Source organism: Eschrichtius robustus, chromosome 11 (assembly GCF_028021215.1).
Source record: "Eschrichtius robustus isolate mEscRob2 chromosome 11, mEscRob2.pri, whole genome shotgun sequence".
Classification (NCBI taxonomy): domain Eukaryota; kingdom Metazoa; phylum Chordata; class Mammalia; order Artiodactyla; family Eschrichtiidae; genus Eschrichtius; species Eschrichtius robustus.
In genome coordinates this window covers 82,313,818-82,331,555 of record NC_090834.1, presented here as the reverse complement: position 1 = coordinate 82,331,555, position 17,738 = coordinate 82,313,818, and the positions used below count along the sequence as shown (strand labels likewise).

At 37.7% G+C, this 17,738-nt stretch overlaps 1 protein-coding gene across 2 annotated transcripts in view; it reads left to right on the top strand.

Moving 5' to 3' along the window:
• Positions 1-17,738, top strand: part of SLC5A12 (solute carrier family 5 member 12) — a 46,638-nt gene that overhangs the window by 19,228 nt on the left and 9,672 nt on the right. For both annotated transcript variants that reach the window (XM_068555703.1, XM_068555702.1), the window contains exons 7-10: positions 1,633-1,762; positions 3,162-3,250; positions 8,005-8,117; positions 13,124-13,191. In XM_068555703.1, the coding sequence (XP_068411804.1) occupies positions 1,633-1,762; positions 3,162-3,250; positions 8,005-8,117; positions 13,124-13,191 (400 nt within the window). The remainder of the gene's footprint in view (positions 1-1,632; positions 1,763-3,161; positions 3,251-8,004; positions 8,118-13,123; positions 13,192-17,738) is intronic.

Below are 17,738 nucleotides of genomic sequence, written 5' to 3'. Positions count from 1 at the left end.
TGACTCCAGGTCCAAAGTTTTTTCAAAAGAGAAATGATGTAAAGAGTATAACCATAATGTAAAGAATTTCTATCTTTCATTTATCCATTTAACATTTTTAACAAAAATAAAATAATTTATGTCTGCTATGTGCCAGCACTATTGTGTGCTCTGGGGACATAGCCCTGTGTGTGTTCAAGTGGGGGAAACAGATAATAAACAAATAAATGTATTATACAATTTCAGATAAGGATAAATGCTATAAAGATGTAAAGCCGTATAAGGAGTAGAATCTGATGAGAGAGCAGGGAGTGACCTTTCAGGTAAAGAGGCCTATCCAGGATATGGCCTGAGAAAAGTTTGAATAGAATTTGTCTAAATGGCAGAAGTAAGAGTACAGCTAATTCAGTCTGCAGATATTGACCATTTTATGTATCAAATGTATTCCCCAAAGGCTATGTCTAAATCAACCTTTTTCAAACAAAAGCAAACAAACAACTAAAACTCAAAGATAAATATGGTTGGAATAATCCCAAGGAAGGAATTTCAGAGATAAGACCCTTTCCTAATGTAAATAAAGTAAAATAAAAATTTCCAAATGGGTTGATTATTTAACATATTTGCTTCATAAAAGAATACTTTGATTTAAGGGTTTTCTGAAAGTCAGGTACACCTGTACAGCAGGGGTTTTAAGGGGCTTTGAAATGAATATGTGTCCTTACATTTGAATGTGAGTGCATCTGAATCCCTTCAAACAATGACTGAATCCCAGGAAATGCCTCCTGTTGCTCTTTTGGCCCCCTGCCCCTTGAAACCCTCTCCAGAGCGAGATTGTTTGTTCTCTCACTGATCCAGTGTGAGGCCAGCCGACTTTCAAGTCTTCCCTGAGATTTAGAAGATGTGTAATATTTTGACTTTCAAAGAACAGTATGAATACAAAATAACCATAGGATACTACAAATGCGCTCAAACTGAAGTTAAGCAGAATGTTATAGAATAAAAAGAATTGTTGTAGAATAAAAAGAATTGCTCCAAAGAATGTGGGGAAAATGACTTTAGGTTTTTCATACCTTCTATTGCCTTTTAAAAACCTGAACTTTAAACTTCATCTGATTTAATCTCCAAAGCGAATATTTCCAAAACGTGTCTACTTCTACATTTATCTCATCATTCCTCTGGAATAAAAGATGTTAAAATGTAAGTTGGCTTTTTGACAGTTTCATGAATTGAGTGGGGGGAAATTACTTGAAGTTATATAATATGAGTGATTGATACGTGAAATTTCATCCAAGGAAATAGACCTCACACTACACATTGCGACTTTGCAGAGAAGCTATTTCAAAAGTAAACCCATCAAAAATCTACCTTGTTCAAATTTCATAATCAGTCTAAAAATGTAACATGCCCAAACAAAAAAAACGCAAAAGTATAAAAAGTAATGATTTTTTAAAAATTGAAATATAATCGACTTGTATTAGTTTCAGGTGTATAACATAGTGACTTGATATCAAATTATATACATTCTTGAAGGCTATACAATTTTATTTTATAGCAAAAAGGCCCCCAAAATTTTACCTTGAGTCTTTGGTAATGCCCTCACCACACTGTAATATGACATAGAGTCTACCAGTAGATCCATGTGTTATTTTCTAGAGCCTTGTATTTCAACTTGTTGGGCCTCTGGGTCATTCTGGCATGTGCTGTCTTCTCTGGCTTAATCATGTACTCCCACTTCAAAGACTGTGATCCTTGGACTTCTGGTATCATCTCAGCACCAGACCAGGTATGTGCTCCCTTGGGGCCAGTGGGGAACAGCTGAAATGAGTGTGTTTCTGGCCATCGATGTTGAGCCTTTCTCTTTTTCCACCTGGACCTCTAGGTATTTCCCAAACCCCAAAGACTTGATTGCTTTCCTCTCCTCTTGGATGATATTATCACAGATCAGGTTCTAATACTGGGGAGTGAACATGTAAAAAGAAGGTACCTTACCTTGTCCTTGAAGGCAAGGACTGGGGCCAGGGCAGGGCTGGGGAGAGTGGGAGAGGACTTGAACCTATAGCTTTGGTTTTCAATGCCACAATTCAATTCTTTTTTTCTATCCATCACAAGGTTGATTAATGATGTTTTAATCTCAGATTGAACAAAATGACCCTTATTTCTATAATGCTTCTGCTCATGTCTTCTCATTATGGCTTAAACAATATCACCTCAATATATTACATTAAACATGCTTTTCTAAAATTAATTTTATTGGAGTACAGTTGATTTACAATGTTGTGTTAGTTTCAGCTGTACAGCAAAGTGAATCAGTTATACATATACATATATCCACTCTTTTTTAGATCCTATTCTGATATAGGTCATTACAGAGTATTGAGTTCCCTGTGCTATACAGTAGGTTCCTATTAGTTATCTATTTTATACATAGTAGTGTGTATAGGTCAGTCCAAATCTCCCAATTTATCCCTCCTCCTCCTTTCCCCCCGGTGATCATAACTTTGTTTTCTACATCTGTGACTATTTCTTTTTTTTGTAAATAAGTTCATTTGTACCATTATTTTAAGATTCCACATATAAGTGGCATCATATGATATTTGTCTTTCTCTGTCTGACTTATTTTACTCAGTATGACAATCTCTTGGTCCATCCTTAAAAACTCTATTCATGGAGAATATTCTCAGGAGGAGCTATCATCTCCATCCTCTCCCCCTACATATACAACTGTCCCACTGTGTCCTGTGGCTGTTCCTCTCCCACAAATCTGGCTCCAGAGTAGAACCATAATACCTAGACTCCCTGAAGACCTGTTTTAAGCATTTGTTTTTAGGATTTAGTTTCTAACATTAAGGGTAAACAGGCAAGAAAATAGCATACATTGCAAACGTAAAAAAAGTTAAAAGTTCCTGAATATTCTCAAGTTCATCCAACATTTTCCTTATATGACTGTCCCCTTCCTATCCCTTCCCCTCCCCTACAGCTGCACCTCAAGTCCATGGAATTGGATTGATCATAACCTCATTTGTTAGCATTTAACAACGATAGTCCAGGCAAATTCCTTTATTGTTACTTTATTTTTTTCTTTTTTTTCCCACCTCCTTTTGCTAAAAAGCTACAATACAGTCCCACATTTCAGTCACTGCTGATGAGACCACTAATCCCATCTTGTTTTGCCTCCTCTTCAGCTGATGCCATACTTCGTCATGGAGTTATTTGCCACAATGCCAGGACTTCCAGGACTTTTTGTGGCTTGTGCCTTCAGTGGAACTCTGAGGTTAGTGTATTGACTACACTTGGCAATAATGTTCTGATAATGACGACGGTGAGGATGGTGATAGCAAGGCAACAAGGATGACAAGGGTAATGGTGGTAGTCATTATCAGTATTACTGAGTATTTACTGCGTGTCAGCTGCCCTGCTGAATGCCTTATATGTATTTGCTCATTAGTTGTCACACGTTATATGAGGCCAAAACTACTCATTATCATCAGCTTACAAATGAGGAAACTAAGATTTAGCAAGGTAGATAACTTACCCATGGTGAGACAGTAAGCTACAGAGGTGGTATGCAAACCTAGGTCTGCCCTTGCACTAGATCTCTCTGTTTATTTTCTCAACCTTGTCTGATGCCAACTGTCCCCATGATTTCGCATCACCTGCGCACAAGGCAGCTCTCTCTGCTGGCATTTCTCATTCAGCTGCAATACATTCTTACGGATCTATCCTTTGCAATCCATTCTCTCTATTTTCAATAGCACACTCAGGCAGCTAAGAACATCCATATCCAAAATGTAGACATTATTCTAAATACAAAATTTTTCACACATTTATTCTAACAAATATTTTAGAAGGTTTATATTATGCCAGGCACAGCTGGTGACAGTGGGGATACTTCAGGGAACAAGACTAGCATATATGTTGCCCTGATATAGAGTTTGCATTCTCGTAGACATGGAAGACGGACAATATATAACTAAACAACAACAAAAAAGACAAGATATTGTTTGATAATGACAAATAGTATAAAGGAAATGACAGAGTGGTAGCCTAGAGAGAGGTTAGGTTTGGGGGCTTGGTTTTTGATAGGGTCTTTAGTGAATTCCTATTTAAGTATATGACATTTGTGTTGAGATCTAAAGTGTGTGGAGAAGCCAGCTCTGTGAAGATCACAGGCAGGAAATTTTACAAGCAGGGGGGAGGGCAAATACCAAAGCCCCAAGGAGATAATCTGTATGGAATAGTTCAGGATGCAAGAGAAGAGTTGAAGCATAAGGAACGGGGAGGAGAGCAGATGGGGAGAAGCCTAAAGAGTCAAGCAGGCATCGGATCAGGAAGAACCTTTATGAAAGAGTAAAGAGCTTGCATTTCATATTAAATAGGAAGGTTTGAAGCAAGGAGGTTTGATGATGACATACAACTGAAGACTCAGTCTTCTTTATGGAGGGAAGTGGCTATCACAAAAGCAAGAGTGGTGAAAGTAGGTGACTATACAGGAGGCTTTTGCCTTAATCCAGGTTAAACATGATAGTGACTTGGAGAATGGGGGCAAGAGTGTTGAGAGCAATGGACTAAAACACTAAGACAGTATCACGTTTTTAGATTCCACATGGAAGTGATATCATATGGTATTTGTCTTTCTCTGTCTGACTTACTTCACTTAGTATGATACATATTCCCTTGATCAGAAGTGGGGTTGGCTACCTTTCCGTACTTTCACTGGCCATTTGTAGTTCTTTTTCTGTAAGATGCCAATTCATATTCCCTGCTATTTTTTTCTTTTGAGTTTTCTTCCTTATATATATATAGAAATAGCTTATTGACATATGTTTCATTTTTCTCATCTGTCCTATGTATATTTGCTTTATTAATAGTATTTTTGAGTATGTTGAGCTTCTATTTCATATTAATCAATTCTTTTACATTATGGTTTCTGGGTTTATATCATTCTTATGAAGGCTTCTCCATTCCATGTTTGTAAATAATCATCCAGACATCATTCTAGTATATGGCCTTATTAAATGTTAAAATTACTAAATCATCTAGACTATACATGGGGTATAAGAAATGAAGTGGAGTTCCTGACTTATTTTCCTTCTAAGTTAGTAGACAGTTGTCCCATTATTTTTTAGTAAAAAGCCACATTTTCACCACTGACTTGAAATGCTACTTTTATCACGTCCTACATTCTTTTATATATTTGGAACATTCCCTGGATTTTCTTTTATATTCCTTTGATCTATTTGTGTACAGTTATGACAATACTAATAATTTTAATGACTAAGCTTTAAAGTTTGATTTAAAATATGTTAGGTTAGTATTTATTCATTACATTTCTTTTACAGAATTTCCCTTGATATCAGATTTTTCCTAATTATTTTCAGTTAATTCTATAGAACTTGGGTGTACTCAAATCATAATACCTGCAAATACTTTTGAGTTCTTTTCTTTTCTAATAGTTACACTTCTATGTTCACTCTTATGTAATTATGCTTTGAGAACAATGATAAAAAATTGAGGGATTACAGAAATCCTTGTTTTGTTATGCACTTTATCTTTTTATTTTATTTTTTAATAACTTTATTTATTTATTTATTTTTGGCTGTGTTGGGTCTTCGCTGCTGCGTGTGGGATTTCTCTAGTTGCAGCGAGTGGGGGCTACTCTTCCTTGCGGTGCGCGGGCTTCTCACTGCAGTGGCTTCTCTTGTTGTGGGGCACGGGCTCTAGGCTCACGGGCTTCAGTAATTGTGGCAGGTGGGCTCAGTAGTTGTGGCTCGCAGGCTGTAGAGCACAGGCTCAGTAGTTGTGGCGCACAGGTTTCGTTGCTCCGCAGCATGTGGGATCTTCCCGGACCAGGGCTCGAACCCACATCCCCTGCATTGGCAGGCAGGATTCTTAACCACTGCACCACCAGGGAAGTCCCTGTTATGCACTTCAAAGGGAATTGTTCTTGGATTTTACCATTAAATACGATTTCAGGTTTTGGTTTAAACTATATTATTTATTTACATTTTAAAATATTTATATAAAGCTAATAAAATCATAAAAAAGAACAAAAATGCATATATTTATTCTACTTTAAGAAATATTTTTATCAGGGAGAAATACTGAATTTTGGTAAACTATTGGCATTTTTGAAATGAGTATTTTTTTCTTTTTTAGCTTTTGGCATATTAATATTAACATATTGACATTTCCAAAATAGCGAAATCTCTTAATTCATATAATGACTTTAAATTGCTTATGGTATAATTTTAATTTAGTGTTCTGCTGAATTATTTTTACTAATACTCTTAGTAGGATTTTGCATCAGTAATATAAAATCATATTGTTCTGTGGTGTTGGTATTAGTATCTCAAGAAAACTAAGGACAGAAACGATGAACACCAGAGGATCAAACACAAGTAGGGTGACACGCTAGCTTTCATTTTGTCCCTCCATACAGAGCTTTATTTTTCTTAAAGCTGACTCCAGAATGGAGAAATATAGCTGTCAACAGATTAATTCCCCCATAAGAGAATGGTTGATTCTTTTGATCTCAAGTTCAAAAATTCCAAGAAAGAGACACACTGGACAGTACATATTATAGAGAGATTACTATTACTATAACATTAAGGAGGGTGTTGGGTTAGGGAAAGGGAAAGACAAGAGTGGGGGTGGAGTTAAGAGATGGTGGTTGAGCGACAGGAAAAAAAAAAACGATTTTCACCATCTTGTAACAGTTTTAGAATCTGAGAAATTGACATATGGATAATACACCTGACCTCAAAAGCAACCCAGCAAAGGTTCTACAAATCTGCTCCCTCTGGGCCAAAATCAGCTTTTTGTTCCCCCCCTCCCAATGGATTCAAGGGTTAACCCTAATGTTGGAAACTTTCAAATGATGGATTTTGAGCCATATATGTTGGGAGCATGGAAGTTTATTTTACTTGATCATCTCCTTTCCTTATTTGACTTGCATGGATCTACATATAGAAGAGGAGTCGTATAGGGAACATCTATTCTACTAGCTAAAATATTCCTGGTCTAGATGAGGAATTTAATAAGCTTTCATGCTATTCTGCAAAGAAAACAACTTCTTGGGTTTTCTGTCCACTAAGCGAGTTTTAGGGCTATAAGACTGAACTCTGATTGGAAAGTCAGAGAGAGAATATCAGAGCTTTTATGTGCTTTTGGTCTTTGCCTGCTTCCTAGTCTTATCTTTGCCCCTATCTCCCTTATTAATTGCATGCTGGTCACACTGGTGCTTCCTGTTGTTGAACGAAATAAGTTTTCCACCTGTAGGCATTTACTTGTGATTTTCCCTTTGTTCTAAAACATCTTTTTCTGAATTTGCATGGGTCCTTTCAGTGCCTATCTTAACCATCACTTCCTTAGGGAAGAATATCCTAACTTCATATCAGTTTAGGCCTCTGAAAGACATGATTTCATAGCTCTTTGTTATTTTTCTTCATAACAATTGTAGTCAATTGTATAATTGGTTGTTAAATGTCTATGTCGCCAAGTAGAGTGTAAGCTCTACGTCTTTCTGGTTCACCATTGTATGCCTAGTACTCAGAATGAACAGATGTATAAATGGTATGAATGAATGAGTGAATGAATGAATGAATGGCATATTGTACTGATTCCTGGATTAGGATAGTCAGTACTTTCTGCCTCAAGTTTAACCTTCACACACACACACACACACACACACACACACACACACACATACACACACACACAAAAATCTCTCTGCTACTGCATGCTAACTCATTTAATGTCTCGTTAGGGGAATCAGTGAGAGTTCCAGCATGGAAGCCTAGCTTCTCCACTGGAGTTAGAGGAAGACATCAAAGAGCATTAAGCACAGAAGCAGCTTTGAAGAGTGAGTAGACAGGTCATATAGTTCCCCTGAAGTTCCAGAATAAGGACATATGTCTGTCTCTGTTTTTTTCTAGAGCCCTGCCTTGTCTAATTGCCCTGGACACCAGGGCAGGCTGGTCAGCTTTATTTACCTTGGACTATGTTCTCGCTTTTCTCTCCCTGTAGCACCGTGGCTGCCAGCATCAATGCCTTAGCGACAGTGACGTTTGAGGATTTTGTCAAGAGCTGTTTTCCCCATCTCTCCGACAAGCTGAGCACCTGGATCAGTAAAGGCTTATGTAGGTACAGCCGGTGGATCTCCTATTCCATATCATGAAATGAACGTGTGGTACGTGTCAAATCCTGCACACGCTATTCAAGGCACTCTGACAGGCACAAGTGCATGTGGAGATACGTGAGGAATCTCACATGTCAATTCTTACACTTCTGGAGATACCAGGCGGGTACTAGGAAAGAATGACCAGTTAGCTTAGCTTTTACCACCCTTACATTCGACATTCTTCTGTGTTCATCCTACACCCTAGATTCAACACATCAACACCTCTTGATTATGCCATGTATTGATCCTATTTAGCCTCTCCACAGAGGAAGATGTTCTGCTCACTATCGCCAGTCAGCTTGTCTAATAAAGCCAAATTCTTTTCTAAAGAGTCCTTTATTACCAAACATTCTTCATTGGTTTTTAATAGTTTTAGTAGTAATAATATGCAATATAAAATTATTTTATCTCTAAGGATATGTTTAATATTGTATACTTATTTTCATTAAATTAAATTATTTATCAATTGCAGAACTAATACCATCTTGTTTTATATTATAGCTTTGCAGTGTTTTATTTAAAGTATCTGGTAGAGCAGCTCTTGTCACTTTTAGGTAGAAATTTTAAATGTTGTGACTGGTTTTTTTTCTTTTTTTGCAAAAACAAATTTTGGGCTGTTCGTGTTTATTTATTCTTTCAGATTAAGTTTAAAATAATTCACTGCATGTTATCTAGTTGCACCCCCCCCCCCATCTCAACGGAACTGCGTTAAACTGAAAAACGTATTTGGAAATAATGAACATCTTTATAAGCTTTCCATCTAGCAATAGCATTTTCCATTTAACATCATATTTTCTCTCTTAGATATTAATTATCCTCATGTCTTCATTCTTCTGCTTCTCCCCCTCCTCCCTTTTCCTCCCCTCCTTCTTCTACTTCTTTCATTGATATTATGAATGGAATGTTTTCCCTATAATATCTTCTAAACTGTTCACTATCAACGTGGAAATGCTACAGCTTTTTGTTTTTGTTTGTTTGTTTTGTAAAGCACATATCTGGCCATTGGCACAACTCTTGTTGATTCTCAAAATTTTAATTGATTTTCTAATAAGTGTGGTTATTGCCTACAAATATTGATAGTTTTATCATATCCTTATTCTTAAATGCTCCCCTAATTTGGGGTTTGTGTTCTCCATAGTCTTCATTATTTCTCTTATTTTCATAACTTTGTCCTTTTCCTCTGCATGCTTGAAAGGCTCAGGTTTTTTCTCAATGTTACTTTAAGTTCTCCACAAAGTAAATTTCTTAATAATAATGATTTGAATTCTACTCTTGTGTTTTGTTCCTCACATTTTACTATAAAAATTCAATCATACAGAAAAGTTTAAAGACATTTACCATGATCTCCTGTATATATACCACCAAGATTCTCCATTAATGTTTTATTAAACTTGCTTTTTCACGTATCCATCTAGCTCTCTATCCATCCATTAATGCATCATATATTTGATACACTTAAAAATAAATTGCAGACGTCAGTACACTTTCCCCTAATTATTTTAGCACATTATTAACTAGAATTCAATAATTGGTTAAAGTTTTTTAAATGTAAAATCTACCCACAATGAATTGGACAAATGTTAAGTATACATTTGCTGAGTTTTGAAAAATGTGTACACCTGTGTAACTCAATCACTAAAGATATAAACCATTACATCGCCCTGGAAGGTTCTCTCTTGGTTATTCTGATCAATTCCTACTCCCACTTCCCTCTAGGGGCAGCCACTATTCTGGTATTTTTCATCATAGATTAGTTTTACCTCTTCTAGAATTTCATATAAATTGAATCACACAGTACCACTCTTTTTTGTAAGGACTCTTTTCACTCAGCATAATATTGTTGAGATACATCCATGTTTTTTTTGTATCAGTAGTTTATCCCTTTTTATGGCTCAGTAGTATGACATTGTATGGATTTACCTTTTTTTTTTAACTTCTACTTCTATTGATGGACCTAGGTTGTTTCAGTTTGAAGTTTTTATGAATAAAGCTGCTATGAATATTCTTGCACAGGTCTTTTTTGTGAACATGTTTTCATTTCTCTTTGGTAAATACCTAAGTGTGGAAGTGCTTGGCCAACTATTATAATTTTTAATTTCCTTATAGTTCTTCCTTATCACACTTGCATTCATCTTCATCTAAACTTATGGGTGTTGCACCCTACCTTGTTGTGTTTTTTTTTTTCTTTTTTTTTTTAATTAATTTATTTGTTTGTTTTTATTTTTGGCTGCGTTGGGTCTTCGTTGCTGTGCACAGGCTTTCTCTAGTTGTGGTGAGTGGGGGCTACTCTTCGTTGCGGTGCGGGGGCTCCTCATAGTCGTGCCTTGTCTTGCTGTGGAGCACAGGCTGTAGGCACGCAGCCTTCATAGTTGTGGCGTGTGGACTCAGTAGTTGTGGCTCGCGGGCTCTAGAGAGCAGGCTCAGTAGTTGTGGCGCACGGGCTTAGTTGCTCCGCGGCATGTGGGATCTTCCCGGGCCAGGGCTCGAACCTGTGTCCCCTGCATCAGCAGGCAGATTCTTAACCAATGCGCCACCAGGGAAGCCCTTGTTGTGTTTTCGTATCATTTGCTTTCTCTTGAACTGCACTTGTTGCGTCATTGAATCTATGTGTTTTGCATCATATTGAAATTGCCAGTTTCTAAATACTTTTTTTTTCTGGTTCTTAAGTATTTCCAGAAAACATATTCTGTATTTGAGTTCAGGTTAATTATTCATTTCCTTGTTTAGTAACATTTTGGCATGGATCCCATATTTCTTTTCTTCTTTTTACTTATACTTGAACAAGGAGAGATTGGTGCTGACCAAATGTTTGTTAACTGAGTAGTTGAATTGCCTTAATTTTTCCACTATCTTGCATAATCAGTTACAGCTAATAGCAGGTGGATTGGCATCACTCCTGGTGCAATTCCCAATTTCTAGCAGATATTCATGAATATGCTGGGTAGAAGTTTCTCTGACGCCCATGGTTTATTGTCTGATCCTCCGAGCTGATGTAGCACTTGGAAAATCCATAGTATTTGCTGCAGCTGTGGTGCTTTCTCTACCCACCCCCCCCACCACATTTACTGCTTTGTCTGTGGATCCGTACACTCCAGGTCTCCATGGAACCCCGCCAATTTCCCCTAAACTCCCTGCCTTGCAGGTTGCTATTGATTGCAATCTGGTGGAAGTGTAAAGATATGGGGGAGAAGGGGACTGAATCAATTCTCTAGTCAGCACAAAAGAGTAGAACCCTTGGATTGAAGGGTGGTTGCCTAGAATCCCACTTGAAACAGATAACTGTTGGTCCAGCAAGAGGGTAATCGGTAGTAGAGAAAAGACACTTTTGTTATTTTCTTCAGGCAGGTGGAGTTCTGCTTATTCATGAAGTGAAACAGAATGAGGGCAAACATTGTTTCTAATCTATCATCTTTAAATATAATGGGAACAGTTTTAGAATTCTGAAAGGTGTTTATTGATCAAACTTGGATTTTAGTGTTGTGTGAGTTTCCTTATTTTTCTGTGTTTTATTGAGAAGTTGGAAAATATAGCATTAAAATTTGCTATCCTGATTTCATCTTAAAAGTGAATTCCTGATAATAAATTTTATAGATATCATGTACTAAATCTGAAATGATGATGATGATGATAATAATAATGATAATAATAATAATAATAATGGCAAGCACATAGTACTTGCTATGCAACAGGCACTGTTGGATAAATTAATTTATTTATGTGTAGTCCCTTCCTAGAATGTGAGATCTCTGGGGCAGTGGCATTTATAGCACTGGCATTTAGTAAAGTGCTTGACATATGGTCAGTACTCAATAAAATTGCATTAATGGTGACATTGGGAACTGAGCCAAATATTTAGCTGAGAGAGAATTTCATACAGAATGAGAAAAATCATCTTCTCTATTTCTGTCCCTGTGTGTCTGTCTAAATCTATCTCCAGCACCTTGTCTCTCACCATCTCTCATTTATTCTATGGGTTGTAATGGGAATTGAATGACTTTTAAGATAGTTTTTAAACAAAGATGTATAAGAACAATTATTTTTAAAAAGATAGTTTGAAAGAAGACATCACCTTTAAAAGATTACTAAGATGGATATGTTGATTCATCCAGCGAGATCCTATGATGCTGGAGGCACCCTGTGCAAGATGCTGCAGAGTGCGGTACCCTGATGGCCCTTATGGTGCGCCAACATAGCCATGTAAACAAAGAAATCATTATGCAGTATACTGAGGGCCATAATGAAGGTATGAATAAAGCATGAAAAGATCAGGAACATTTTCCAGATTTGCAAAATCTGTGAGGTAAACTGTATAGATATTTAGCCATTTTTATTATGAAAAACTATCCATATCCCAGAGAGGTTAGTAACCTCTTCAGCTGATTATTGGTGAGTGGTCGAAATGGATTAAATTCTCACGAATTTAATCTGGATTAGCCTGGTAGACCAGTGACCTTTCTGCATTTTCATGTTGCTTCCACAGGACAGCTTTCTTCTTCTTCTTTTTTTTTTTTTTTTTTAAGATTTTTTGGATGTGGACCATTTTTAAAGTCTTTCTTGAATGTGTTACAACATTGCTTCTGTTTTATATTTTGGTTTTTTGGCCGCGAGGCATGTGGGATCTTACCTCCCTGACCAGGGATCGAACCTGCACACCCCCTGCATTGGAAGGCGAAGTCTCAACCACTGGACCGCCAGAGAAATCACCAAGACAGCGTTCTTCTTAAATCCTGAAGAGAAGACTCCTCAAGGCTGGATTCCAGCTCATTCTGCCTGACCTAGGAAAGCATGTCTTTGGGAGAAAGTCTCTTAAATGCCCCTCTTGGGGCTTGTGATGGCTAAGCGGGGTGGACAGTCCTTCCTGAGACCCCTTCTGATAGGGCTTACATGAGAGACGGCCCTGGGCAGGAGCTCAGTGGATCCCTCAAAGCCAGCTTGGATGATAGTCATGAAGTTTCTTTCCTCCAGGTCTCTTGTTTGGCGTGATATGTACCTCCATGGCTGTGGCTGCGTCCCTCCTGGGGAGCGTTGTACAGGTAATGAAAGAGGAAAAAGACACATTTGATTTTGTAGCAACTTTTTACCCACCTTCTTTTCTAATACTTTGCCTATTTCTCCAAATCCCAAATGCTCATACTCTCCGATACCAGGTCCAAATTACACATACATGTAAAATTTCAACCAAAATTTCTTTCAAGAGGGGAAACTTTTAAAAACTAGTAATGAGATTCAGTGACAAGGTACACTGTAATAAAATTAGAAACCCTTTTGAAATCCAGATCTGAGAATGTGTGATCCTGAAATAAAAGTAGGAATGATAATCTGAGCAGGAAAAACAATAATTACAATTGACATTTATGGAATGCTTATGTTCAAGCTACCCCCCCCCCAAATGTATTATCTCATCTAATCCTCGTCACTTCTCTACGAGGTAGTATGATTAATGTACTAATTTTACAAATGAAGAAACTAAGAAATAGAGAGGTGAAGAATTGCCCTAAATTCACATAATGAAAGAGTGGTGGAGCTGGGAAATGAGCCCACTTCTACCTGCTATCCAGGCTGACCTGTCTCCCATACGTCCACCTCCCAGTTCCATAAAATGTCAGCACTAGAAAGAGCCTCAAGGATAATCTGTTTCAACATTCATTTTGTAGATGGTTACAGAAAAGAGTGAAAGTATCCTGCTCAACTTCTCACATCTGGTTAGTGGCTAAACCAGGTTTATGACCAAAGTCTCTGGAGCCACCCCTCTTCCCTTCCCAAATTCCCCAACTCACAAAGGACCATTAGATAAACCAATCTTCAGATTCTATTTGAACCCTCTCAGTCCCATTGTGTCATTGTATAATTTGAACATCCTGTATACTTTCTTGGCAAGGATTAGGTTTTCAATAAATGCTGCTTAAATGAAGACATGAACAAGAGCGAGTGAATAGCCATCACTGACTTTTATAGAATGTGTTTTAGTTCCCAGAGCAGTGTATCTTGCTTGATCCTTCCAATGACTACTTACATAGGTTCCATTATTTCCTTTTTCAAGTTCAAGGAACAAAGTCTAGGGGAGTTGAGTGACATGATAATTCACTTTCTATATAAGAGAAGTTGTGGGGCTGGAAACTTGATGTCCTCTCTGCTAAGTATGAACTTTTTAAAATGACAGATGTTTGGTGATTTCTTTACAATTTTTGAAGCACTTTGATATCTACCCATCCACACAGCAGAACTTGTGGGTTGATGAGGTTTGTCTTTAGTGACCTCTGCAGCATTTTTTTAGGTTTATTTTCTCCCATTTCCAAGTTGCCTCTAATGCTTTGTACCCCTTTCTCTTCTCCCCTTTATCTAATTATTATTTGCTCTTAAGAAAGTATCACCATGTTCAATTTAGTGAGGATTTGAATCACTAAATTGTTTCCTTCCAGAATTATTTGCATATTAAGCTTGTTTGCCATTGAGGTATGAAGGCTCTGGAATAGATAAGGACTCCTGCAAGACTGGTGTAACACATAAAACTTATAAAGAAGAGGGAGTTGTGAGTGATGCTCTCGTTGACTTGTCCTTATTCAGATAAGTATGCTAGGCTCGCTTTCTTTGTTGGTTAAAATGTGTTCACGTAGTTTAGGGGACAATGAAAACACTGATGTGTTGTTTCCTAGGAGAGATATTTGTGTCTAAAATGGCCCCCTCATTTCTCTGAACACATCTGGCTTGACAGATGTGTTCGGAGAAATTTAATTTTCCAAACAGCTTTGCTAGATCTAATGTAATGGAATAATGTATTCAGGGAATATGGAAGACTGAAACCAAACATCCCATAGGTATACAGCATAGAGTCAGATTTAATTTCATGTTCACAAAACCGACACACACTCATGGCGTGTGTTTGTTGGTGGTGCTGGGGGTGGGCAGACGTCCGCTCCTTAAACAAAGGCCCTTTCAGTGTTTTAGTTTAGGATTTTCAAAGTGTGTTCCAGAGACCCTCACCCTGCGAAATGCTCCAAGAGTGAAAATTTCCAAAGTCAAAGGCTTTTGGGAAATGCTGCACAATGCGTTCCCCTTTCAGAAATCCACAGCACACAGTAGCATATCGAAGGCTCTGGGAAGACCTAGCAAGAAAGCTGTTTCCCTTTAAATATGTGACCACAGAACCAAATGCGGGGAGAAGAGATAGGAGGAGGGGCAGGTAACAGCAGCAAAGATCTGTTAACTAGTGATTTGCGGAGCTCCCTCTGCGAAAGGCGATCCTGTCCATTATGCTGCTATCCTACTGACCCTCAGCTAGTTCTACCAAGGCTTGTGATGAGCTCCAGGAGTATTCTTTTCTCAATTTAAGAAAGTGCTTTCTTTTTTTTTTTCTTTTATTTGGGGGGAGTGGTATTCCTTCCTTCCATCCTTCCTTCCTTCCTTCCTTCCCTCCCTCCCTCCTTCCTTTTTTTTCTTTCCTTCCTTCCTTTCTTTCTCTCTTCCTTCCTTCCTTCCTTCCTTCCTTTCTTTCTTTCTCTCTCTCTTTCTTTCCTTTCTTTCTTTCTTTCTTTCTTTCTTTCTTTCTTTCTTTCTTTCTTTCTTTCTTTCTTTCTTCCTTCCTTCCTTTCCTTCCTTCCTTCCTTCCTTCCATCCTTCCTTCCTTCCTTCCTTCTTCCTTCCTTCTTTTTAAGTATAAAAAAAGTACTTTCTAGCTCTCAAAACAGTCCAACCATCAAATGGCCCACCTCAGGAATCAGAGAGCTCACTAACAGGGTAGGTAAGAGAATAATAGTAAGATTATAATAGTAGATAACATCTGGGGGGCAATTATCGTGTGCTCCAGAGTGCCCAGGCACTATTCAGAGACTTCTTTTGGATTCCACATTAAATACTCTCATACACGCACACAAAAACAACCCAGGAAGCAGGTATTTTGATCCCCACTTGACACCTGAGAAAGCTAAGACACAACAAGGCAACCTCAGTCCTAGAACACACTTTCTGAGCCATTGTCCTTTCCTTGCAGGAGGGGCTTAGGTGAGATTTGGCCACTGAGGTGGAGGTTGTCAGATGAGCTCTGTCTTCCTCCAATTAAACACGATTAATGACAACAAAAAAAGAAAGATAAGAAACTGAGGTTAGTTTTGTACATTACAGAAATACATATTTTTCAAATCCAGAAACTCTTTGTTTTATTTCTCTTTCTAGCATGTGAAGACTTTTTCCCCCCTGGGGCATATTGGCTAAGGACTTTGTAAGAGATTGTTCATTTTCTTTCCCACAGGAGGAAATAAACATTTTTCCTAACTTACTGATTCTCCCGTATAATAGCTAGTAAATTAACTTCCAAATTCAGCAACCACAGCAACTATGAATTAATACTATCAATCAACAGAGAAAATTTCAAGAATATTAAGTATTGACGTTAGGGAAAAGTATCTACTTTAATCTTATTTGCCTCCATCTTGTCAAAGATCAATCTGTATCATTGACTTCTCTAAAAACTATCCTGAAAAAACAATCATAACAGTGCATTGTAGCTCATTTTTCTGGATAAATGAATGTATATTGCAGCTGGAGTAGACTTGAAGGCCCCTTGGTCCTATTTCTATTTTTTTATAGAGAAAGAAGACTCTCTGAAGTAAAATGAATCTGAGTTAATAGCTGAAGTTTCACCAAATTATGTGTTATGTGTGGCAGGGCCAAAATTTGAATCTCAGTATTCTCTTAGTGATGGACTCTTTCAAGAACTTTTTCCCCTTAAACAGAAAAAGGAGAACATGATGGTGGTCTGTGCTCTTGACTTTTTCTTTTTTTAATTTTTTTTCAGGTGGGACTGCTCTTAGGAGAGAAAATGTGGGTTTTAGAGCCAGACAAAACTGGCTTAAAACTCTTAAATCTCATCTCTGCCACTTTCTAACTGAAAGTATACTTTTAATATGTTTTCTCTCAGTCCAAATTTCTCATCTATAAAATCCAGTTAGTGTTACCAACTAAGCAGGGTAATTGTGGAGATGAAATGAGGTCATTTATTTAGAGTGCCAGGGTATTTCATCTTTATTATCTGACACATAGGACACGTAGGGGTGCCTGACAAATAGGAAATATGTATAAAATCTTTAGAGCATCCTTATCACAGCCTCTTTATCTAAGAGCCCTGCAGTTGTATTGATAGAACTAGACAGGGCTGCATTGCAGAGTAGCTTTGTGTGTGTGTGTGTGTGTGTGTGTGTATGTGTGTGCGTGTGTGTGTGTGTGCACATATGTGTGTACATGCTCCCTTGCAGGCATGTCAGTGCCTGTGTATGTTCAAGACTTCTGCAAGGCCATGGCCCAAGGCTATAGGTTGATAGAAAACTAGCTTAATTAAAGCCCCTAATCAGTTCGCCGAGTTCAATAACTTAGAGGTTAAGAGATATGGAAATGCATTTGCCAAACTCTCTCTATATCCAAAGGAGATAGAGCCATAAAAATGGGATATAGGATATGGAATGTCCAATGTCCTCTCCATCATGTCCCAACTTAATGCTTCAACATCCTTGAGGTATTCTGGTGGGATAGCAGGAGTCGGGTAACAGACAATTATTATTATTAAAATTATAGAATTATTCAAACTAAA